General features: G+C 32.6%; 1 protein-coding gene across 2 annotated transcripts; it reads left to right on the top strand.

The window, feature by feature from the left end:
* Nucleotides 1–261: 261 nt before the first annotated feature.
* LOC133188380 (uncharacterized) lies at nt 262–27,327 on the top strand. Of its 2 annotated transcripts, XM_061323771.1 has the most exons (10): nt 262–329; nt 716–883; nt 11,760–12,026; nt 16,926–17,045; nt 18,360–18,608; nt 19,405–19,497; nt 21,566–21,744; nt 22,046–22,181; nt 23,113–23,127; nt 24,933–27,327. In XM_061323771.1, exons 2-10 carry the CDS (start codon nt 832–834, stop codon nt 25,016–25,018), a joined length of 1,197 nt encoding a protein of 398 aa, XP_061179755.1. In that variant the 5' UTR covers nt 262–329; nt 716–831; the 3' UTR covers nt 25,019–27,327. The 2 variants fall into 2 exon arrangements, with proteins under 2 accessions (XP_061179755.1, XP_061179756.1); XM_061323772.1 differs by lacking the exon at nt 23,113–23,127 and having other exon boundaries at nt 266–329.
* Nucleotides 27,328–27,653: the final 326 nt, after the last annotated feature.

Here is a 27,653-nt window from a genome sequence, read left to right as displayed (position 1 = left end):
TGTTGTCATCGCGTTTTCTATTTCAATAATTCAGATGAATCTGACCGGAGGACCTAATAAATAGTGTTTTGACTATTTAGATATGTTTATAATTCGCCTACTAGATGTAATCCGCGGTGAACATACAATATATAGCCACGAGCAGCCTGGTATTCCTTCTGTACATAATGTCCAATTTTTGGCCATTGTTCACGGTCACTTTCCTCTTTATTGAAGGTTGATGAATTAGATTGACTTTTACTGTCTTACATGCACATGTGTTTGTATGTATGTATACATGAAATCTTCATCAAGGTGTTTGGAGCAACAGTAATATCTCTTTGACCGAGGTAAGTTTTATCTTTTACAATTTTCTATTAAAAATGATAGCAATTAATTAAAAAAAATTGCAGTTATTTAATCCTTGATCAATATATTCAAGTGAATTAATTAATTACGATTCAGTATTAAACTTTGGATAAAGAAACAACGCGATGACATCTCTTAAATTAATATTGATTATCTTGCTGATAAATGATAGATATCTACACAATATGTTATCCGTGAATCGATAAATCCCACAGTGCAAAAACTCCTTTGTGTTAAACATATTAAGTCCAAACATACTTGGTCATTTCATTCACAGTCTTGTTATAATAAATAGTTCGAAATAAGAATAGTAAAGGCACATTCCATGCAATGTCATCAATAATCATTTCATAACTTTATACTGCAGCAAATTATCGCATAGACTGTAGAGGGCACTTGTTTCTGTGACGTCACAGCAAAGCGTGGATTAGAGTCACCGGTGTGTTTTTGAACTCGGACGACAGTGTGAACGAAGAAGCGAAAATGGGATTAATTACGTATTTTCTGATTTCTTTCACACTATACTATATGCAAGGTAGGTCATATCATATTTATGGAGTATAATTTAGTGCATGTTATTTGGACATATTGATTGTGCAGTGTGCTTTACCTGGGATTTTTTCACCTAATGCCGGTAAAAGGGTGACGCCATTTTTTGGCGGAAAGCCAATATAGCACCCGTTGACCATGATGGCTATTATTTTCCCAAAGAGGAGCAATGTTGGATTTGTGTCTACTGGAATACTTACGATTCTTCCTTTGCCATATATTATGTTGATGACCAGTAAATCTGTTTTAGTTTCTGTTTTTCACACCTTTGTGGGAAATTCCAAAAGGTGTATGCTATATTTGGTGTTGCGTAATATGGATATCACAATGTGCGTTGCGTCTTTATTTGGAAGAATTTTATGCAAATATAAGAAATATTTGGGTTATATGAAGATTAAGGATAAGAATGAATAAATCATGCGTTTATGCTTAAAATATTAGCAGACGAAACTGTCGAAAATGTAACTAGACCTAATTAAATAAAATTACCCTAAGAATTTTCTGTAGAAAAAAAATCAAATTAAAAGTGTATATTTTTAAGCACATTTGTTGCAATATATGCATGTAACACTTGTTCATAATGCACAACATGGATTTTTCAAGGACATAGCTACCCCTTGCATAATTCATTCATGTTGACATAATTATGAGCTGGGTTGTAATCAAATTGCCTAGAGGCAAACAGTACATATATAAATTATAAAAGCAGTTTCATCCAGTGAGGTTAGACTGCATTCTGCAAGTTCAACAAAATATATGAGATGTGTAAACTATGTATAAAATCACCATCATGTAGCACTAGATTGGGGAAACAAATTAAGAAAATGCTAGTGAGGGTCCTAAATAATAATGGTCTCTTCCCACTGCGCATTGTGTTTACTTACATATTTTGTATACAAGATTTCAGTATAACTCATGTAAGCAAATTCTTACAAGGAAGCTTTCTGCTTGAGAAACTCGTATATTTGTGTCAAGAGATACATGTATACTCTCAATGGTTGCTACTGAGCTAATTAAGTTGTAAATGTATGATTTTATAGGGGAAAAAGCGCCATTAACTTTAAATTAGGAAACCAAATGTTGAAGTTAAAAAGTATTTTTATTTGTTAGCATGCATGGTTAGAATAAGCTGTTTGTTAAGAGGGTAAGTGCATGCTCCTTGCTTCTCGTGAATACTTAAGCCTGTAGATCGAGTGAAAGAAATAGTCGATGTGTAAATTAAGTAATGAAGTTGTCTCTCACAGTTGTATTCCTCTAAGTAGATGTACATGCATTATGATGTACGTTAGAGTATTTTGATGATTTTAAAACACATAGGAAAGAATAGCACTTTCCCAATGTGCACCCTAACCATTTTCATTCAGGATGTGCAAACCGTATTTCAAACTATATTTAAAGAAATATAACCTCATATCATCCATTGATTCAAACATGCATAATGTCTCAGCTAGGGCATAATAACTTTTGCATGCAGGTCCGTTATAATGGTCCCTTCCCAATTGAAAATTGACTCTTTTTTTGCCAAAATTAAAGTAAAAATTCCCAAATGATAAGCAGATTGAAATTTTCAACAATTTTAACTTAAGATTAATATAAAGATCTTCTAGAGGGACCCAGTACCAAAAAGGGTTAATTAACCTCTGATGTTACACCAAGTGTAATTTTACACTACATTCTCAACATCAGCGTATGCTTTAACCTCTGCCCTATAGTTTGTTTCCCTATAGCTTGTTTCCTTTTCCATCATCCTTGATCTTTCACTCTTTGATCCCTTTCCCCTGCCTCGATCCCTCTATTCCTTCCATCTTCCTCCCTCAATTGCCTCCTCCTTTCTTCCCTCTATTCTTTTCCTCCCTCCATATCCTCCTCCTTTCTTCCCTCTTCTTCCTTCAGTTTTATCCTTTCTACACTCTATTCCTTCCCTTTTTCCATCCCAGCCTGTCTTTGCTCTATTCCTTCCATCTTCATCCCTCCATCCTATCCTCCTTTCTTCCCTCTTTTCTTTCCCTCTTCTTCCTCGATTGCCCCATCCTTTCTTCCCTCTATTCCTTTGAATCCTCTTCCTCTTCCTGACCTCCCTCCATCCCCTACTCCTTTTGTCCCTCTTTCTCCCTCAGTCTTATCCTTCTTTCTACCCTCTATTCCTTCCATTTTCTTCCCAAATTACCCCTCCTCCTTTTTCCCTCTTCTTCCCTCCATCCTGTCCTCCTTTCTAGGGCCATGGTGCACACTGAAGCACTTAAATAATACATGTACACATTTGCTCAGTAAAAGGTTAATATCCTCCCAACACAATTACCCCTAACTCTGGATAACATCATTAGAATCCAGTGGCATGCCATAAGTCTGTGTCACTATCAAGTTTCTGAAAAGTTCATTTTTTATGTTGACTCATGGAGATATATATACATAATAATTTAATAACAGTGGAATGAAAAGACATCTGTGCATCATACCTAAGCTTTTTTAAGACCATAATTGACTTAATGGGTTCATATTTCCTTAAAATATCAATATTTTTTCAAGGTCACCATGCATCGTCACATGAGAGAGACAAATTCTTGATTTTTAATAAGAATGCAAGGAAGTGATATTTCTGTATGTTGATGGGGCTTTTCCTGTCCTTACATGTATGTATGTTAATTTAACAAATCATTCTTATTTGTATCTTATGCCCTCAGTGGGACCATGATTGGCAAATAAGTCTATTCTGTTCTGTAAAAAGGATTAATTCATTTCAATGCATGTAGTCGAAAAAAACTTCAAATCAGTGTGTATATTTACACCTTTTGGAAGAATGATGCAACTAAGATTTAGTGCTGAAAAAATCTATTCTATTCTGTAAAAAGGATTAATTCAATTTCAATGCATGTAGATATAATTTCAAATCTGTGTATATTTACACCTTTTGGAAAAATTGATGTAACTAAGAGTTAGTGCTGAAATTTGTCTTGTATTGGGATTAACACGGGGAAAAGATATAGTTGATTAGAGATCTTTTATAATTGCAGTTTAAGTTAAAACGAACATGCTTCTTAACACCTCTTTGAAAATGTACCTTGTTCCACAGATTAGTCATTTTACTAGTGCCTCTGTATAAATCCTGTGGTTAAGTAATAGGCTTAGGAGGGGTTATATAGGTGTGTGGGGACTCCCGCACGGAATGTGTGTAGACACCTGTGTAAAATTCAGCATAGTTTAGTGTTGACATTGTGACATGGTTGTAAATAAAGTCAGAGACAATTTGTCAAATACAGGTGGTTATTTTTAGGGAGCAGTCATTGTGTGTCTTGATTCAGGGGTTGACTGTAAATTGAACTGGAAACGTCAAATCATCTAAGCTGGGTGTCATGTATCATACATTTATGATACATCTACCTTACTAAGGGGTGACTCAATTAAAATTTTCAGAATAATATATACACATTTCACTGCATCTTTAATAACTTATTAAGGGTTTTTTGAAAGTGTATATTATCTTTTGAGAACAGCTCATGAATTTAAATAATTAACTTTGATGACTTGAAGTTTTTGAGTAATTGGTACTACCAAACTGATCGTCCTTACTTTTTCAGGAGTGCAATTCATGCATTGCATGCATACATAGAATATGCATTTTATTTTCGGTGTCTCGGCCTAAGAAGTTTTAGGGACCAATTCAAAGTTTAAAATACATATACCTGCCAAGGAAGTTTGAATGCCATAAACTTTAGCAAGGGAGTGGAAAATGTGCGAATTGATATTGTGCGAAATACGATCAGACACATATTGCTCCATTTATAATTAATACCCCGGTAATGTTACTGTCTTGCAACACAACCCTTGTATTTTAGTCCTTATAGAGATATATATATGGAGTTTTTACACTCTATGGCATATTTGGTTTATTTCACACCCTTGATTTTAAATGCTTTTTGCTTCAGGTTAACCATTGTTGTGCTGTTTTCATGCATGCATTGTTTTTATATGTCCCCAATATCCATATATTTTGTTATGTAACAGCTTACTTGCATGCCGGTGCATGTTCAAAACAAGATCGACATACAAATTGTATGTGGATCTGATAATATAAATGGTCATATGTATACTAAAGGTTATTTCAATTCATAGCTAGAAATTCAACAATCCCTCCAAGTGAAAAAAAAACAACCTTATTCACTCATCATCCTCATGTACAGCAAAAGTTTAATATATTTTACTATTTTTAGATTTATGAAGAAATGGACCAAATGCTATCTCATGTTTCTTTAATATTTTATGAAGTTTATGAAGTTGAATTTATTTTGATCCCTGTAATGCTTATTTACATATATGGTACATTTCAAGTAAACAGCAATTGGTCCTTGCTTTGCAATAAAGTCATTAGGAGACAGACCGGGCCTGGATTTAAAGGCCAGTTTTAATTATGCTCTCAGCATGCAGAATATATGTCTCTAGTGAATGTGTGGAATATGAATTCCATTAGCTTTTTGTAGATGATAATATATATAAAATCTATTAGTGTAATATAATTCACTGATTGTGTTGCCTGAATGACCAGGAATTCTCATGGGAAATATTTACTTTAGCTAGCTTGTACTCTGAGATGATACATATATTTATAAATATGATATTGTTTATTTGCACATGGCGATATATAATCAAAAGGGGTTGTTATCAGAGGTTATAAATTTGTAGAGACACTAGTTACCATGGAATGTTGTCTTGCAGTGAATGAAAAAAATATACAAATATGGGATAGAGCTATATATGATTTCAGGAAATATTTATGAAAAAGGGTTTAATGGCTCAAGGTTAATTTTTTTTTTTGGTCATAGACTGAGGTAATTTTGCCAAAGGTTCATTGTGTTATGTACTGTAGAATTGGTTTAAGAATACAGTGTACCAGTAATATTATATGCAAATACTATTTCAAGTACTGAGCTTCCCTCTAAAAACTCCCAGTGGACACCTAGCTCTGTCAAAACCCCAAACCCTAAAATTCATTTGTAATGAAAGCAACACCTTTTCTCTAGTTTTTCTTCAAGGACAAATTAATAGAGACCTAGTGGTCACAAAATCCTTTGATAAGCCTTTGTTTCGATCTCAAGCCCTGATATAACTTGATAAAGAATGTCAGGCCTGTGTTGTATTTGTTCTGTTTCAGAAGTAGAGATTTGAATCAATAGGGATGTAGTTAGAGGCAGGCTAATGCATTGATTAGTTTGGAACAATTACACCGTGTAGTATTTAGGTAGGATGTCTAGAAATGTCTAATGCTATAATGATTTTAATTGGTTGTATTGATCAGCACAAGCCTGCAGGAAAAGTGGAAAAAGGCTGTTTAGTTTCACTTTGAAAAAATAATACAATTAATTTATATTCAAAGTTTTTACTTTCCTTTTCATAGAATGCTAGTTTTGATTTTCAACTCTACATAACTGCAGATATTTAGTGTATAAGTATCCCAAGGATCTGAAACCTAATTTAAGCTTTTCTGAATTTCAGGAAATTCTAATTATTTTGAATGCTAATAGTGATAAGATATGAAATCCTGCTTCTTTATAAAGAACTTAACCTTCATGCTCTGAGTATGCAAATCACAGACAAGGGTTTTTTTGAGGTAAATTATAGTGCTTCTTGTCATTTTGTCTCGGTATAATCAATATACCCTACTAATTTCGCTATAAATTAGTATACAAAGATTTTAAGCATACAATGCCAAATCATGCTTCTTGTAAGTTTGTTTGACTTTCTCGATATATAATCAATACCAGAATATAACATATAATAAAAAAAGGATTTATAAAGAGTAAGAATACTATGCCAAGATAGTGCATGGCTATTATTTCTAGAGGAAAGTATGTCAGCACTCATGTTAGGGATTAAACTTATGATTTCAAGAATGTCAATCCAACAGCAGTACTGAAAACACCACAGAAACCATTATATTATGCAACATATTTTTTTTTAAGTTTACAAACATAGTGTTGTACATTTAACACTGATATCATTGACAAAGATTCTCTAATAAACATTCAAATGAATTTAAAAAAAACAGTGTCGTATGGACTGGAAAGCAGTCCCACAGTAGTTCGAGAGCAGTCCCAAACTTTGAGAAAGCTTTCTGGGACTGCTCTCTGGGACTGCATAGGTGTCAGGTTGGGGACTGGTTGATAATTTATTTTTTGATTATCAAGCCCTACATGAACTGTAAATGTGGAAAGTTTTTTGATTTAGATCGATTGATTGTATGTTGTTTAATGTCCCTTTCGAGAATTTTTCACTCATATAGAGACACCACCACTTGCCGGTGGAGGGCTACAAATTTTGACCTTGCTCGGCACTCAGGGCCATTGAGCAGTGAGGGATCTTTTTCGTGCCAGCACCTACTGTGACACGGGACCTGATCGGTTTATACAGTCTCATCCGAAGGACTGATCTCCATGTCCCACAGTGGGATTCGAACCCCCGACGTAAGGATCAACTCCTTACTCCTTGACTTTAGAGCAGTCACTCTAACCACTGCGCCACCCGGGCGACCCTGTTGATTTAGAAACAATGACAAAGTTTCCATTCTGACATCAACATTCTTGATAAAGAGCAGTGTTATTTAGTTACTAAAGTATTAAATCATCAAATTCTTTACGTGCAAAATATTTTTTAAATCCTTCGACTTTCAATCCTTCAGTATAACTACCTTGACAGTAGGTACAAATTGTATTTTGTTTATGACATGTACAAAAACAATGCATTCCATTGAACCCAATTGTGCATTATGGCTTAATTAGTTCCTGGTAGTAGATATATCAGTGTCAGAAGTAATTCTTCCAAGATGGCCTGGTCACTTGGAGTGATTCTTAATTGTGAAGGCGTTGACCCACAAGTCAATGCCCCCTGTGTATTGGTGATTTATGTTGGCTGCAGGATGCACAACAGAGTGTCAGAATTCATTTAGAAGATGGGGATTGATTTTCTAATGCAATCAATGACTGGCATTGTATATAGTTCTTGGCACATTAAAAAGAAGATTTGTGTGGTTTTACAGCAGTTGCAAAGGGATATTTCTTAGAATCTAGTTGAGAAGGAAGTGCTGCCAATAAACACATATATATTTCTGCACCCTGGCTAGTAAAATGCATTCATAAAAATTTTGTGCAGAATCAAAGCCAGGCTATTCCACGAGTCACAGCATTGTTATCTGAATCTATAGATATATATCCAAAAGGTTCCCTCTATAATGACAATTTCTCTTTGTCAGGAAATTTGAATTGGATCAACCCAAATTTCACCAGAATCCAAATCCATCTAGTACTGTAGAACACGTGGGAATTTCATGCATTCTCATTCTCTAATTCTTATCTGAGTAGTATCTTGCAGAAAAGTTGGGCTTTTATGAAATATTAATGAAATAGCCCATACATTATGTACATGTTTGCGCAATTTCAAGTACATTGAACCCAATTGGTGTATTTTATTTTTGCCTGTGAAACTCGGTTTAGAGCACACTGAAAGAGTTATAACTAGACTAAATAAGAGACCCACAGTTATTTTTTTTTATAGCATTTAAATTCAGTAGTCATCATGTTCAAGTGTTCATTCATAAAATTTATTGTTTATAGTAGCTGGTATCTTTATTGACGAGTGTATTATGTCATCAAGTTAGATAAAGATTTGAATGGTTTGATTTATTAATTTGGATGCCTTTTTTATATCTATAGAAATGAATACTAAGGTCATAAAGCTATTGTTATCTTCAGTGTTATCGTTTTGTGCCAGTTGTGTGGTATGTCAGTTGTGTGTGTATTTGTGTTACTATTATTTATTGTTTACTGTATAGGAAGAAAAAGGACAATTACATGTATATTTAAAGTCTTTAAAAGTAGAACACAATCTGGATGAATGCGTTAGCCACTGCATTTATATAAAGCCACATGGGTATAGTTACAGTTGATTGTCAATAATAGTGAGAAATTCGTACACACTGTGGACTCACAATTAAGGCTTCAAATGGCAAAGCTATTTCAGGAATGTTCCATTGTATGATATTGCAGGGAGTTTATGATTTGCTAATCATAACAGTGTCAGTTCCATTTTAATGTATTCAAAATATTTTTAAAGTTAAATCTAAATGTATGCATTGCATATATTTCTCAGCGTAATGATTTCTATTGTAAGGAGCAGATTTCCTGGCAAGATTACCTGTTCTTTTAAGCACTTTTTAGACCTGGACATTTACTGTTTTTTTAATGCAAAATCAAAAAAGATGGTGTTTCACTGCTTGCCACATGTTGCATTGAAATGTGTTGCATTGAAATGCTCTCATGCATAATATTATACAATCATTTAAGCTGTTTTTTTTTCTTCCAAGCACTGAGTAGAGCTTTTATCTTGATGAAATAAGGTGTATGTATATAGCCATAAATGTATCCATGTTCAGTCGGCATGAAATTACAAACACTTTTGATCAAGTAGCGATGAAAATGTTGCCGTCTTTTTACAGCCTTAGTCCTACCATTTACGATGTCCTTCAGGGTACTTTTCACATTGTCCTGATAGTTATGGAGGTATTGACTTTTTCTGCTGTGTTAGGTTTGTCAACAAATGAAGGGATTAGTCAATGGTCTGTGACCAACAAAAGGGATTGCACAACATCACACCACAAATCTGCCATTAGGGCCAAAATCTATTGACCTTGGACAATGCTTTAATAGGTGGCTATTGGAGGTTGTTGACAAAAGTTTGTAATTACATCGCTGGTGTTTAGTATATGAGTAACCGTCCGATAGGTGCATGGGCTTGACCTGTGACAAAAATGATGGACGTCCTGGTAGTGTTAGGTAGCACAGGTAGCCCAAGAAGTTCTGGTGTTTGTATGGCTGGATATATCAATGCCACTGTGTTCATTCACCTCTTTCTTTGGACTGGGTCCTTATGTCCCCTGAGCTCTCCGAATTTTAAAGTTATCAAGAAAAAAATGAAAAAAACTCTATCTTTTTTAAAAGAAACTGGAACTATGATAAATAGGGTTTTCCTTTAACAAGTGTTTAAATTGACATTTTATCAAGTGTTTATATCTCGACATCTCTATACTGATAGATTTATGGTGTCTAGATTTATGGACCTGTTCTTTACAGAAAAAAAATAAAATGATAATGTCCACTTAAGAACTGAGTGGAATTAAAGTAGAAGGGAAATTTAACTGAAGTAGGCAGGTCCTAGCTCCTTGTGGCCAAGCAGCATATTTTCTAAATAAACTTGTGTAATTGAAGAGTAAAGCTTTATCTATCTTTTCATTCTAGAGTTGCAGAGTATGAGTTTAATCCTGACTTCATTCTGATTGCGGGATTAGGGGACCGGTCCCTAGCTGTTCTCTTGGAGGAGACTCTCTCCTCATTCTATTCTAGACACTGATAATGACCTTGTCATCAGTTCCTGGGCACAGAATAACTTCATTCATTGGTGGCCAGCTGATGATTTTTTTATATAGTCAGTTAATCATATATGACAGATTTATGAGATGTCCCAGGGTGTTATAATGAATTCTTTATGAGATGGGGACATGTCAGATAATGTGTTAGCATATGAAACCCATTATTAATAGGTATCCCTGTACTGGCATCCCAAAAATCCTAAACATGAGGTGAAATAAATCACTGGCTTGTAAACTTACTATGGGTTGTACCACTGTCTAAATGCAAATACGGTTGAACTTGAGTATGGTTGATCTTGAACGCCCCATAACATAGATTTTTCACACCTCATTGAGATATTGATTGACTCAAAGGCTCAAATGTAAAATCATTGTAATATAATGTTTATTTTCTCAAGCAATATTACACCTTTTTTCGTATCTGTGTAAGTGAATTGTCACATTGAATTGAACTACCTGGTAATTACTTGCTGATTGTTTGTTTAATTGTCTTTGGTTAATTTGGTTGGTGTCCCTTTGTTGGTTAAACATGATTTTGGGAAAGTCATGGGTCAGATTTGGTCCATATGCCATCCTTGTCTTTATCTTGTCCTGGTGGCTGTCTCTGTTGTACCAATTGATTATGTATTAGAAGAGAAGTATTAACTCTTGTACTCCAATCACTCAGAACAGAGTATTCTAGATCAGGCAGAATGATAATAACAATTCATGTTTCTTGAAAATTATTCTGAAATTGGAAAGGAAGCAATATGCATTTAAAAACCTTCGAAATGTTAAATATAGGTAATGCAATTATTTGCAATGATTTTAGTCCAGTAAAAGTGACTGATTGAATATTGAGTATCACTTCGAGTTTTAAGTATTGAAATCTGCATTTTATTTCTAAAAATAATTGACATATACTCATTAAGCGGATATGATATGGTTAAAATATGTCATGTACAATTAGGAAATATTTCTGTGGATACGTAATTAACATCCAATGGCAATTTCTACTGTACAGTATTAATTACTCCATAAGGCGTAATAAAAAAAAAATGTTTGTTTACGGTTACATGCTGAAATAATATAGGGTCGGTAGGTAGGATTTTTTTTATTTTATTGAATTTTTTTTAATACACAAATTCACAAATGGTGCTTTACTTTTGTTTGGGCTTGTCATATGGGCGATAGACACGAACACATTAATGTAAACACACCATTTTGTTTCTAGTACTTTCGATTTTAAATGCTTGACCGATTAAGATGCATGTAAAAGTTGAACTGACGGGTGAGTGACTTCTGGACTTTAACGACGAAAAAATATTTGGGTTGATGATTAAATATAGGGTCAGTCGGGTAGCCATAAACAATCATATTTTTTATTATGCCTAACTAATTTTCTATTATGGAACTGTGATTAAAATTATTTCCAATGAAGCTTTGTTATAAATTTCTTTTCTTTTTTTAGGAGTGACACAGGGTCAGGAGTATACAGTAACATTAACACCTACAGAAGCCATGGTTAACAAAGGCGAGAACGTAAAGGCTCTCTGTAACATACCTGGCCTCTCAGCTCTCGACATCATTAGTATGCTCAAGGTCAGGTGGTACCACAATAGAGAGCAGTTGACTAGTCTATGTGAATTTGAGGACCCCGACACAATGTCAGACAAGTATATATGCAATGTGCTCTCCCCACAGGCAAAGAACATCAGCTTAGAATTTACCGTACAAAGTGAGTTTTAAAATACTTTAATCTGTGAAAATTGAGTGAGATGCTTTATTTTGGAATGCAATATAAATGCTTAATACAGGTTATATATAGGGTATATATGTAGGCTTGTTGTTATAAGCATAATTTGTTGTATCCATTAAGTGTTCAATATGTTTTAAAGTCAACAGGAATGAAAATCACTTTGTTGTAATTGTCAATTCATTATACACATGTTTGCTATAAGTATGTTTTACCAGTCAGGGGTGAGACTGTAATCCGTCATTTTTAAAATGACGATTTTTAGTCATAAGATAAAATTTTTATTATGTCTTAAACTCGTCATTTTTAATTGTTTCTAGAGTACCGAGTTATCTCGATCTCTTTGAAAAATGTTAGATCCACCAACCGAAAAAAGGACAAAAAACATCGTAAACAAACTTCATTTCTCTAATACAGTTGACCACAATACTGGTTATGTTGACAGTACAAATTTCCCAAGCAAAAATAAGAGTGGAAGAGTTATTTGTCGATTTATTTGCATTAAATGGGATAGAAGACGAAAATGACGATATTTCGTCTTTTTTGAAAATGGAGGGTCTGGGCGCACTGAAATATCTCGCTTGTTTTGTGGGGCGCACTACTTTTTTATGGCTTTAGCTTTTTGTCGGGACTTTTCTCTACAAGTACGTATTCTTCCAGACAGTGTACTATATGTTTTTATAGGGCTAAAAGCCATGTAAAAATGGTGTACCAAATTTGACATTTTACCGCTAAATAATAACTTTCACCTTCCATGTTGATGTTCTAACGCACGTGGTCAGCAGTAATTAGTGACCCGGATGAAATGAAACATGCGTAAACACTCTTCTTTCAGCAGTGAATTCAAATTTTGCTTTTATGTAACCAGGATAGAAGAATTAAGTTGAAAAAGAAAATATGACAATAGTAAGTCATATTGACAAAAATGACGAAAATACGTAGTTTGTAAATATGATGATTATCCATCATTTTTCAGAAATGATGGATTTCAATCTCACCCCTGACTGTTTACTGTTCTGAAGAAAAAACTGTCACTATTAATAATATTATAATTGTTTATTATACCTCTATTGAGAATACTCAAATTTGATTGGCTTGTAAGAAAGCTTTAAAACTCAATAATGACTAGAGCTAAAAAGTACTGTCTACAGCAATACGTAATGACTTAGGAATCATTGCGCATGGAATACAATAACCCGGTTATTATTTGACTGCTTAATAATGACCTCTTAATCAAATTCCTTTTAATATATTAAATTTAATGCATAGAATAATCATTATCATGATTATATGTAGAATACAATAGATCTATACATCATAAAATTCATCTTTTATTCATCTGAAAATTTCATTACAATTCAATTTCGGAGATTGAGGACTCAGTCTTCTGTACATTGAAATTCTGCGCCAGATTTCCATTGTGCTCAGAAATAGTAACGTTATAACAATGCATGTTACTTTCAATCAAAAATTGTTTTTAATTAATCAGTAAATCATGATGCAAGAACTTACACGACTCACAGGAGTCAATGTAAAGAACTTCACAGCAATCCCGATCAAGGAACAGTTGGTAATTTAAAGAATTCTCTGACATCGAGTATCATACACTTGGTGTATATATATTATTTTCCTAATATCGGTATAATAAAACAATTGATTACCAGTTATGAGTTCCACATGGTGAAATAAGGACCCTTGACCTGGCCCAATCGCTGACCTGACCCGGCCTCAGCCACTGTGCGGCCTCAGTCAGGTCAGGTCACCTCATGGGCCACTGAGAGGTAAAAAATGAGATTTTTTCCAACCTTTTTAGCTCATCTCAAGGTGAGCTTATGCTATACCACCTGCTTTGGCATCAGCCAAGGCATCCCAGTTAAAGTTTAAGGAGCGCGGGTCTTATTTTCAAGGATTTATAAGCCCTAAAAAAGATGGATCATGGATCATGTTTATATACATGCAGAATCTTACCTACCAGGTACATTTCCTCGAGGCCATGAATGTTTAAAGTTTTTAGGAGCAGGTTTTATCCCAAAGTAGCTTTAACGAGATTCGCTCCTGAGCTTTTGAGCAGATTTTTGTCATAACCTATTTTTCAAAAATTCTGCATTATATGTTTTAGTTCTTACAATAAATTTGGATTCTACAATGCCAAATAAACTACATGTATATTCAGTTAAAACTCCTTTATTAAATTCCATACCAAAAGCATCAAGTGAGGAACTATATTTTGTGGCGGAAGGTTTTAAAAAAAAAAGAGATCATTTTTTTTCTCCTTCGAAGTATATTTAAAGCTTGTTAAGTTTGGATTCCTGTTTTTCCATGCAGCCTGCACACAGAGTTATTCTGTGCCGTGAACTGTTTTATGCTGTCCTATAATATATATTAAATATACTATCATGAATTCTATCATCATATTTGATAAATATAGCAAATATTTTGTGGAAATCCAGAAAAAAAGCCTTAATTTAAGCTTAAAACTAGCACTATTTTGTAATTACTATTAGATATTAATATCTAAAATTAACATCACAGACCCCCACTTTTAATTTTCTTTTTTGAATGTATAAGATACTTTTAACCATTCTTCTTAAATTCAGTAAAATGTCATTACTTTCAAATGATTTTATTGCTTGTTAAATTTTTAATGCCAGAAAAATGATATTTTTTTGAGTGCAAAAAGGTCAAATAATTGAACATGTGAAGTAATTAAAAAAATAAAATTGTTGTCACAAATTTTAATGTGTCTGTTCAAGATGAAATAAGACTGTGTTTGTTCCCATAATTTATTTGAATAAAAAATATTGGAGGAAAATCTTTAAAAATTGATTTATGTGTAAGATGTATTTACAGTGCAAAAAGGTCAAACTTAATGCTCTGTAGCACCAAAAGAAGCACATTGACCCTCATTTTTTGGTTTGATTTTTAATTAAGGAGGAGAAGGACACATGGTCACATGATTCTGTTTAACTACGTCATAGTCTCCGTTTATATAAGTGCAAAACGTGTAAAGCGTCAGTTCTTGTATAAATTTTTGACAATGTTTTAACTTTAATTACCATCTTATTTAAAAAAAGTAAAAAGTTTCAACATTCTGGTAAACATTAACAAATTATGAAAAAGATTGATCCACTCCTCTGTTTCCTAAACTGCACGTCCAACAAGTCGGTGACGTCATACACGATCTGTTAGTACAGCAAGATCATACTCGGTGAACACAGGGGCAGTATTATTATGTAAAAACAGGTCATAATCGGTATATGATGAAATATTTTGAGAAACGGGGAACACAAAAATTATTTTTGCATGGCTGATGACGGAAATCTTATGTAGGTATATCTTATTTCGCTTATTTACCTTACGTGTGACGTCACAGCTGGGTTTTCCCGTACACGAAAAATGTAACATGACACGTTTTTTGTCATGCTTATGTCCTCTTTAACGATGTCCTGTGAAATATTGAGGTCAGCTTCATCATTCGAAATTTTTACAGTCAATCAATAATTTGAAGGATTTGCATTTCAACGTAAATAAAAAAAATGTTGAATGATAGATTTTTTGTAAATTACATTTTTTATTGTTTAAGTTGTCTTAAAACGTGCGTAATTTTCCATATCCAGATGCAGTGTGATAGACAAAACTTGCTTTTTCGAATTTTCAATCTATTTATACTCTGTATTATTTTAAAAGATACATGTCCACTTTAATATTTTTTTATATATGCTTAAAAAATCCCATTATGGACAGAGTGATGAGTCCGGAAACATGGAGAATTAAAACTCCACTTAGATACTGTAGGGCATAGTATTTGTCAATCAATATCTCCAAAATAAGGTAAGAAACCTAATGATATAACTGCTTTATGATATGTGGGACATACTTAATTAGAAATATACAAAATATGAAAAAAAAATTGAATGACAAGTATTTTTTCAGCTCAAGGTCCTTCTCCTCCTTAAGCTATGTGTGTAGATTCTAAAAATATACTTGATAAAAAATTCTCATTACTTTTGATGGCAGGATCCAACCTCCTTAAGCCCTATGGTGACTAAACTTGTTTGGGTGATGCAAATTTATATAGGAATGCACTTACCAGACTTGCTTCAGATGCTGGATCTGATTTATATTTTCTTAAAGCATGAACAGGTTAAAGTTTTTGGAGCAGGTTTATTCCCAAGTAACTTTATAAGACCTACTTTGACCAAACTTTCAAGGTTGATGCATTGGAATTCACACTTCAAGATTTTCCTCAGATGCTAGATCTGACCAACATTTTTTGGATTAGTGACCAGATTAAAATTTTTGGAGCAGGTTCATCTGCAAGGGACTATAAGCCCTATGTTTATTAACATGCAAACATTTGAGTAAATTATCACAGTTTCACCGGCTGACTTAATTTTTGATATTAAACTAACTTAGCTGAGTTCTTTATATTTAGTGATTTACCGATTAATCGATTAAATCAGTTATCTAATTGAAATGGCCCCCGATAATAGATAATCGATTAAAATTTTGATAATTGATTAATCAAAATCTTAGCTAAAAGTATATTATTCCTATGATTTATTGATTCATTTTCCTTTGAATGTAACTAAATCCTAAATAATGATATCATAAATGAATCCAATGATACAAAATTAGTAACATCAAAAATGCATTTTAGAAATCTTTCCAGATTTTTTACTTTTTTACTCTTCATAAATTTAATACTTGAAACTAATTGATTATTAATCGATTGAAGTCCGTCCAATTATTCCAATAATTGATAATGAAAAAAATTTTTAAATTATATTATATAAAATTACTAATTATATTATACCTATTTTACTTATTGCTCTACACTTACCTCTTTATATTCTGATTGAAAGTTTGTGTTAATTTTAGATATTCAGAAGAAGGACACTGGGAATTTAACCTGTCAGGTGTGGAAACAAGTAAAGCAGAGTGGTAAATGGATCAGGGATGAGCTTGTGGCAAAAAAAGATGTGGTTATTAAAGTGAGAGGTAAGAATGGATTAAATTTGAAACAATTAGTGTTTTCAGTGTCAAAGGATATATATTTTTTTTGTTTGCAATTTAATATTGGAAATTCTCTAGATTAGGGTTTGTTTTACTTCCACATATAAAAATTTTAAAATATGATGAGAAAGGTTTGTGTTAGCAACAAATGTTTGTTTTAATGAAGAGCTTGCCATGGCTGGATTTGCCTTTGTGTTCATGGGTTTTACATGTTAATAAGGACAAAGGCTCTGTTGTTAAAATCAAAACTCCAGTTTTACTGCAAAAGTTTGTGAATAGTTTTTGATGGGATGCTTATATTTGCATCTTTGGTTTTTGGTGGTCATCAGAAGGATTGGGGGACTGGGTTCATAAAACTGGTCTTCTGTTACATTTTTCTCCTGTCCTGTTACATTCAGTGCGGTGCCATGCCCTTGAAGTGACAGGTAAAAAACCTTTGAGGGAAGAGCCTAGGTTGGTGTCTTCAGGGACCAAAGACCTTTAAGGAGGGAAGAATATGGCTATCCGATGGATTCCATTGCTGGTGATTCAGGGTAGCTCAGCTATGATTGCTTTAGGGGCTGTGAAGTCAAAGGGCATGACCTCTTTTTCTAAAAACACATTTTGTTGCCATGCTTCAGATTTACTTCAAAAGTTTTCAGTAAATGCTCAGATTTTTTTGGTGAGTAAACAGATTGGAAATATTAATTCATAGTATTTCACATTCTTCGAAGAGCTGCTCAAATTCACATCTAAACATATGAAAATAGGCAAAATTTTGAATAGGGTTCCACTCATGCAATGAACATTTAGTTTGAGAAGGAAAGCATGTCAGACAGAAAAGAAAGTTTTGGATTAATTATAATCATGGTAATGATAATTTGGTTCAAAAACACATACATATTAATTATTTTTGACTTGGAAAAGTGTACATAGTGAGAATTTATCACTGATTGTTTGTCTGATATTCTCTTAAATTCTTGAAATGAAGCCATACATTTCATAGAGAGCTCTTAGACTAAGTTGGATAAAACAGAAACTTGAAACTTTGAACAGGAGAATGTTGCAGCCCATTCCTTCTAAAGACGGTCATTTGTGTGTGTTGCACAGTGTTGCATAACAGACATTTCTTAGTAAAGCCTCATGCAGATAAATGTCAAACAACCTACCATACTTCCCTCTGCTAAATCACTTTCTTCCTTAATATTTTATGTTTAATATAGACAATAGAATGCTTATAAATGTTTAAAATGTGAAATAAAGAAAAAATGCTGCATTTTGAGACAACAATTCACTTGATTTGTTTAACTCTTCTTATAGAACCCATTAGGACAATGGCCTTCAAGTTTGACCAATCGCTGACAGAAACTCTAACACTTGATAACAATGCCGCTCCACACCGCATTGAAGTTGATCCGGGAATGTATGGGCCAACTTGTATGGTGAATGGCAGTACGCCAAAGGCCAATGTGATGATCACGATGGGTTCTGAAATGATGAAAGGGAGAATGGTAGATATGCCGAATGAGGGAGGAACACAGTTTGTTGCAGATAAAATGGAATTTAAAGGTTTGTTTCATTTAATCATGTTAATTAGAAAGAATGACATATTAAAATTGGCCTTGGTCATTTTAATTATAATGTTAGGAATTATCTTGGATTAACCATATTGCAAGAAAATTTGGGAGGGAATTAATTAATTAGATTAAATGACTTGTAATCTGTTTTTTTTTTTTTGCTCTTGATAGATGATAATTTTTTATTGTTGGAAAGAAATATGTACAGTAATTGATTAGAGAAGATCAATACACTGAAACTTACCTAATTTGAATGTATATAAATGTGTATTTCAAAATCTTGCCTAATACGATGTAAACTTTTAAGTCCCTTTTAGTAATGTAAATTGTTTAAAATGTTGTCTAATCTGAAATGTTGTCTAATCCAACCAATATCTTTGGAACCAGTGGTGGCTGGATTAGACAAGTTTAAAAACTGTAACAACATTGAAGCTTAGTCCAATCTTGAGTAAAATGATGAAGAAGACCTCTGATCTCATAGAAACCTAATTGATTTGACCAAGAGACAATCTTTGTGAAGTTTTAGTAATATTTGTCAATGAGGAAACTGCTAGCTCTTTTTAAAAAAAAAAAACAAAAACTAAAAGAGTTATCCAAATAGCTTATAGTCATAAAAATGTCTTTAAAAAAATTGTTAAGAAGCCAATAAAAAAGCACAAGTTGCTTGTAGATAGACTGAAAATTGTTGTCAGCAGTAATCAGTAGTTTTGAGCTTTTTAAATTTTGAGTTTTTTAAGCCTTTTGTGTATAATGATAATATTGACATTAATTTATGTGGAATTTGACAGGTAACACAGAATCTCTTATAAAGTGCAGCTCCAGTGTGGATGGTTTACCAGATTCTAAGCAGGAAAGGACATATATAGCTGTTGTTCGTACAAGTAAGTAAATTTTTTAGCAATGAATTTATATTTGATTTTAAAAAACAATTTTTAGCTCACCTAAGCTTTTCTGATCTAAATTTGTCTGTTGTTGTTGTCGTCGTAAACTTTTCACAGTTTCATCTTCTCCTCTAGAACCACTGGACCAGTTTCAACTAAACTTGGCACAAAGTATCCTATTATTAAGGGGATTCAAATTTGTTCAATGAAGGGCCACTTCCTCTTCCTAGGGGAGATAATTCAGAATAGGGGTGCAACGATACACCAACCTCACGATACGATACATATCACGGTATTCAGTTCACGATACGATACGTATCACGATACATGACAAGGTTAAGAAGTCTTTAAGTTTGTCATCACATTTTTTTTAAAACTTGACGGTTATATCAAATTTTCATATTTTTTTTATTAAAATAATTAAAATATCAATTTTTTAACTTGAATTGGATTGATAGGTAGATCTTTGAGTTGTGACAATATTCTAAACCAATGACGAACATTTACAGGGATCTTTCCTCATAATCTTCCTTTTAAATTGGAATGAAAAAGGAAGACATTCATTCTTTTATTTCTTTTTTTTACGTAGAAAACCAGTTGTCATATTTCTCGTGTAAACACATTTTAGTCAACAAGACAGTAAATTTTCATCCAAATACATGCATGATGAGATATCGTGTATTACCATAGAATACGTTTAGATCTAAAGGGTTTATCACTTGTCTTAACATCTTTAACTTTTAATCACGTTAGGAATGAGGTAAAGTCCTTCACCATGTTAAATCTGTCTTTCGTAAGATGCTGGAGATGAGTTTAACTGCCGTTATGGCGTTATCGTCGACCTCATGTTTTGCGCAGAAGCCATTTTGAAATTGTAAACAAGGAAACAAGACGGACGATTCGGATAATTCTTGACCGATTGAACTGAACCACGATATCAGTTTAGCGTATTGTGAATTGAACCGTGGAAAAATATACCGCGATATACCGTCAAACGGTTTATCGTTGCACTCTTAATTAAGAAATAGTGAAAATTTGATGGTATCCTATAAAAATCTTCTTCTCAAGGACTACTAGGCCAAAAAGAATTTAAACTTAGTTAAAACCTTCTTTACATAGTGTAGATTCAAATTTGTACAAATCATGATCCCTGGGGGTAGGGTGGGGCCACAATAGGGGATGGAAGTTTTACATAGGAATACATAGGAACAATCTTTGAAAGTCTTCTGATGAAGGACAGCAAAGCCATGTTTAGTCATATTAATATGAAAGCATCTTCAGGTAGAGTAAATTCAAGATTGTTCAAATCATGACCTCTTGGGGTTGGGTGGGGCTACAATAGGGGATCAAATTTTTACATAGGAATATATAGGAAAATATCTTGAAAGTTCTTCTTCCCAGGAATAGCAAAGTCTTGTTGAGTCGTATTAATACCGAAGCAGCCTCAGGTATTGTAGATTTAGCTTTGTTCAAATCATGACCCCCAGGGTTAAGTTGGGGCCACAATGGGGGATCAAAGTTTTACATAGGAATATATAGGGAAAAAATTTCTTCTCAAGAACATTAAACCCTGTCTTATTAATCTAGATGTATCCTCAGGTAGAGTAGTTTCAGATGTGTTCCAATCGTGTCCCTGGAGGTAGGACAAGGCCTCAATAGAAGATCAAATGTCAGAACCACATTTATATTTAAATGTTTCAATACTGAGCTGATTTCTGCTTTTTCCAAGCTAAAGTGCTCAGGTTAGTGATGTGGCCCATGGGCCTCTTGTTCTGTTTGCAGTAGCATTGTTATGCATGTAATTCAGTTTGGTGCCAATGCATCAAAAGGAGTATATGTAATTGTTTTTAGACTTGCTGATGTTTGTATTTCTAATTCTTATATCCACATAAAAAATTTTACGAACGATGTCTTGAAAGCAAGTTAAAGTCAAGTTATTTGTCATCTGACAAAGAATTTAATCTGAATGGAGGTATTCTTGTTACAGAAACATTTTTTTGGGGAAAAATATTCATATCTAAAGTTTTATAATAAACATCAATGCATTTTGTTGTTTTTGTTTTTCTAGTTGATCCCAAATTCAGTTGCTCAAACAATTCTGCCATTGTAAACAACAAAAGACACAAGGTTACATGCGCAGTTTATGGTATAGAGGGTATTGGGTGTAACAAAATACTTTGGCAGAAGGGCAATGATGGAGAAAAGTATTTACCTGGAGAGCATGCTGGTGTAACCATTGAGTGCAAAGTAAGTGTTGACTTTTCTCATTAATACAGTCGAACTTTGATATCTTGAACACTGATATCTTGAATACCATGGATATGTCAAAGTGAATTGGAGGTACCAACTACTTACTTTTTAAGTATTTTACTCTTTGATATCTTGAATACTAGGATATCTTGAAGGTTTTCACCAGTCCCATTGAGTTTGAGATAATGAGGTTTGACTGCTTATGTATTAAGAGAAGTATCTTAAATGTTTAGTGCCTATATAAGCAAATCCTCATGCTTTAAAAAAAAATTAAAAAAAAAAAATTCACTTTTTGCAGCAAGTGAATGCGTCAATGGTAGAATCAACTATGGAGATCTTACAGGTTTCTGCAGATGATTTTAAGACTCCATTCCGTGTAATCTACAATGATCCACGGTCAAAAACAAACCAATATCAACTTTCCATTCCACAAGGTGAGAGATTATTTTGCGTTTGTTAATCTTGATGTGAAGTCAAGTATGTCTGTACTATTTGAGGTGCAGATTCTTAAATAAATTGTGTTTAATTTATAGATTGTGCATCAGACATGCCATATAAAATACCCCATTACATTCATTCTTTTCCTAGGGTAGCAACTTTAATGCTGGCCAATATTGATATGCCTCACTTCTTACTCTCATACTTTTTTTCCTAATAGATAGTTTTTACTTTAAATTAAATAGCTGACAATATTTTCTAAAGACAACTTTAATATCAAAATTGTAACTTAAGAAAATAAGAAGAAAGATTTTGTGTAAGGTCAATGTTGGAAAGGTAGGAGTATATTTTTTCTCTAAATATTTCTCTCTACTCAGCTTGATAGATTCTTACCAGGAAAACACATATATATCAACTACCATAAAAGCATTTCCATGAAATGAATTTTAATTCATCTGCCATGTGGCTTTGAATTACATTCACTGAAATTGGTTTTCTGTGTTTTTTCTGTGTTTGCCTTAGTGCAAAAATTTCTACTGCTTTCTATTTTTTTTAAGCTGTGGTATTTTTTACACCATGACAAACCATGACACCTGCTTAATAGGAAATTTTATCAGTTTTTAAGCTGTAGTTTTCAAAAAAGAATATCTACAAAAGTATGCAGGTTAGAATCAAGGCAAGGTAATATTGATCTGCTTAAGAGTTGTTACCCTTGTGAAAGTATAGTTGTATGCCACTTAAGTCTGGCCTCAGGGTTTCACCAGTAAAGGCAAGCTAGTCATGCTATCGGGATGTAGTTGAGATCAGATAATATACATGTTTTATACACAAACACACACATACCAAAATTAACTACCTGGAAGAGAAAATAAATTATTCAGTTTCAAGATGTTTGATTATAGCAGCTTATTTTCAATCTATACACAGGAGACAAAGACTCTGGTAAATATTTCTGAGATAATTTAAGTTCATTACAGCTTTTTTTGTAGATGTATTTTTCTACATCCATTGCCATTACAGGCACTCGGCATTATTTATGTTAACTGAAAAAGGTCCACATATGATTCAAAACCATACATACCATTCCAATTTAATGCACAAAAAACACACACAGAAACAAAACAGATAAGATAAAACAAAACAATCTAGTTGGGTAATTACTTCATTTAAGATTGTTATTTCATAATATTATTCCACTCCACTCATAAAATTATTAATTTCAACAATTTTTTATCAAGTTTTGGGAAATGTTCACAAAGGTCAACTTGACAGAGAAAATAATTTCCAAATTACTGATTTCACTCTCGTTTTGATATGGAATGTGAACATTAAACATAAAAGAAAAACTTGGCATAATTATTCTCTGCCACTGTATTCACTTTGTTGGCAGACATTTTTGGGCTTAACTAGGGGAGACTTCAACAGATAAAACACATCATGCATATCATTATAAATTTCCTCTTCAGGCTCGCTCTACCGATTTAAAAACATAACTGAATAATTTGTAAGGAAAAGTCATAAAATATAACAAGGGCACTACAAAGCGGAGCATCCCTTTGCCAAAGAGCATATGAAGTAAAGCAGCATTCAACATCCATTAATTCGGATGCAAATTATGTCACTTCTGTTATGCACACAAGGACAAACTAACTCACCCACACACACACACACACAAGTGCGTTACTGTATCCCCTCCAATTCCGTTGTGAGGGGATAAAAAATATGTCAAGTACCTGTGATTGCCTATGGATCAATGATGTCCCATAAATCTGGAAGTTCTTATTCTTTTGTGTTGGCAAATTTGGGTTAAAATGTTATATATATATATATTTTTATGTTCTTAAATTTTGCATATATATATATATATATATATATATATATATATATATATATATATATATATATATATATATACATGTAGGCTAAATTCTTAGGGGGCAAAATTAATTTTTTTTTCTATTACTTTTATGTAAAAACAGGCCCAATGTTTTTTTCTTAATCATCCATGCTTGTTTGTTTACATATATTCATACAAACTCTATTCAGTCAGTCAGTGTGCATGCGAAGGAAATTTTGTGTTGCTTCAGTGTGAGCTTTTATTACAAACTATTAATTTGTTTAAACATAAGAGATGCTGGCATATTTTTTAAGGTTATTTTATTTTTAATAAGGAATTTTTGTGAATTGACTACATGCGCAAAGGGGCAAAAAATGAATTTATGTTAAAAATTTCCAGATTTATGGTAGTCATAAGCATGTTCTCATGATGTTTTGGGTTGGATTTAATCATCACACCACCCAGTCATAAATGGGTACTAACGTCAGCTTTAGTTTGACCTGTTATGGACTTATGCCCCAAATCAAGTGTGTTTTTAGAATTTTGATCAGATTTCGATAATAAGCAATTTTGTTTTGGTAACACAATTAGTGGAAAATTTCCCAAACTACAAATATGACACTTTATAAATTAATGAGAACAGCACAAATTCCAAGATACTCTGAATTTTTTTTTTTTTTTTGATGGCTGCAAAGCTGCAGATCTGAAGCATGTTGGGATTAGTTTTGGTTTTAGCTTTGCACAAAGTTGGATAATCATTGCTTTGAAATATATACATTTTAACCATATCTAGCATTTTCTTGTTATGTAAGCCACTTTTATCATCCTAAAATGTTGATATTTTTGATTTCAAATATTGAGGAAGCAAAAACAAGAAATGTGCAAATAATTTTGATTTTTTTTATTACAGAATACAGTAACTCTGCATTGCCAGTATCAACAACATCAGCTGTTCTCCTGTCATTAGTATTAATGGCTCTCTCTCTGATATTGTAACGCACAGAGAACTAGGACCTTTTTAAATATTTACCTTACGCAAAAATACAGCAAAATGTGCCTACATGAACAGAATATTTCTTACATTTTTCCATTTATCTTTTCTTCAAATTTATGAAACATTACAAATATTGAGTCAGACTTAAGATTCTGAAATCAGCAAAAAACTCGGAACAAATTCTAGAGAATGTATGTTTCACGTACCTCATTTAATGGAAGTTGGATTTGTGAGAATTGTTAATATTTCAGAGATCTACAACAAGATAGAAGTCCCATTCTGTGTTTCCTTGTCTTAGTGGTAATTAAAGTAGCAAATTGTTGAAGTAGGTTTAGACATGTTTAAATTGCTTTGAACATGATTGAAAATAGCACCATTTCATGTATGAAAATAGCACCATTTGAGTTCTATTTGTCCTGTGCTTGAACATACTTTGAGAGTCAGTAGAAGAGGAAAGATTGCTTGTAAATATTCATTTTTAGCATGAACAGATTTCATTATCATAAAATGCTTAAATTTTTGAAGCTAGAAAGCAGCATATGAATTTAGATCAGAGTTATTTTCAACTGCTGGTGCATATTTTTAAAGCTGTATGTATGGTGTACATTTAGTTTTGAAGTTGTGAAAAATTGCAAGTTACATGTATTTTGTAGAGTAGAGTATAAATGCTTGAGAGAGATGTTGCAATTAGATGAGTGAATGTATCATCCTAATATTTGATCATGAGACCTTGTAATTTGAATGAAAGAATTTATATGCACATTTGAGCCATTTAAAAAGTTAAAAGCTACAAATTTGGATTGTTTCGCATTTTTAAGCATATTCTGTGGACATGTTGGAAAAGATGATCATCAAAAAAGCTATTTAATTTTTTTTTGTGTGTGTGTAAGATCTCATTAATAAACCTAAGTTTTTTTTCTGTTGTTTTTTATAAAGGAAAATCATGCATTATTCTCTATTTGAATTGCCTGAACTGATGTAAAATATGTACAGTAAAACTCTTTAGTACAAACACTGGTATAGCGAAGTTATGGACATAGCGAAGTTTTTTGCAAATTCTAAACAATTCCTTGTCAAGTTTTAGGAATATAACAAAGTTGGATATAATAGTGAATTTCTGGTGATAGCAAACTGATTTTTACTGTATTGGTCATTGCTTTGAAGATCATAGAGAGTATGGAGGGCTTAAGATAGACATGCTATTTTTATCTATCTTCCAGCTGAATATAAATTGATTGTTTTCACTATTATGTTTACCTGAATTTTAACCCCCTTTTATATTTGAATATCTAGTTCATGCTTTTAAGGTTGTATGTGAAACCAGTGTGACTGTGGAGTACTTCTTTGACCTTGTAAAATATATATGTCTTACATTCCAGTGTTAAAATCTCAATGACTTTGTCTGTATGTTTGTGTTTATAAAAGCTGATATCTGCAAAGATTATTAATGCCTAGTATAGCCATTTTGTCAATTTTCATCACAATTAATGTACATACAATTTGTTAATATTGAAACTGTTTAAAATATGTAATATTCCAATTGCTGAGGAAAGTTCATGGTTTTTGAGAATATGCACCTTCAACCAGGTGTAAAAAGTGTTAATTTAAAATATATGAAGTGCTAAGAAAAACAAAGATGTTTTAAGAAATGTTTTTAATTTTTTTTTTTAAATTATAGTGAAGAGAGGACAGGGTCTTTGCTGAGAAAATTTTACTGTAGAAATTGAAGTAAACATCATTTGAAATGTTGTGTACAGAGAAAATTCTTTGTTTCATTTATGAAAATTTTTTTTGAATTTTTTTTTTAAAAGATACTCTTTATGAATTGAATTTTCAGATACAAAATTAATATGTATTAAAGAAAAGAATGCAGGACATCATCTTGTGTAATACATTTACACCTTTACAAAATGTTTGAATGAGACTGTAATACATATTTAGCATAATTATGCACTGTATCAATAACAACCTATTGTTATAAAATTTGAGCTTTTAAATTATATTTGATGTTGTCTTTGTCGAAAATCTTTAATGTTTCAAGTAGTATTCTTTAAGTATAGGTCTTTGTATTTTTTAGCCAAATACAGTTCAGCATTAAGGTTCATTTTTATATTATTGTTAATATAGTTCTGTTGCTTGTTCCATAAGTAATGGTGACTTTTTTTTTATTCAAGAGTATGTTGATTTTTTACTATCAAATACTGTGTATTCTCATATTGCAAACAAATGAAAGAAAGCTATTGAATGGTTAGTGTTGTGAAAATGTATTTTAATTAAAGTTTAATATGTTCATTAAATTAATGATACAGTCTTGCTTGTTCTTTTACTATCTGTAAAGAAACTTGATCATATTGAAAATTGCATTGTATTTATAAATGTATGTAGGTAGCATGTTAAATGAACCGTTAGAACTTAAAAAAAAATGGTCCTAAAATGTTCAACTCTAAAAAGTACTAGGAAACGGAGACCCTTACTGAATTTTGTCAGACAGTTTTTGCAGGCCAATTCAATCATTTGTAAATGTAATTAAATGTCAATGTTGATAATCAAACAAGTTACATACATGTAACTTATTTATGCATCTTGATGCTTCAAATGGAATGAACGTCTCTATATGAGTGAAAAATTCTCGAATGG

Source organism: Saccostrea echinata, unplaced genomic scaffold (genome assembly GCF_033153115.1).
Source record: "Saccostrea echinata isolate AGI-Se365-2 ecotype Australia unplaced genomic scaffold, CSIRO_AGI_Sech_v1 ptg000016l, whole genome shotgun sequence".
In the NCBI taxonomy this organism is placed as follows: domain Eukaryota; kingdom Metazoa; phylum Mollusca; class Bivalvia; order Ostreida; family Ostreidae; genus Saccostrea; species Saccostrea echinata.
Note: the sequence above shows the minus strand (reverse complement) of the source record. Positions and strands in the feature narration are given on the sequence as shown.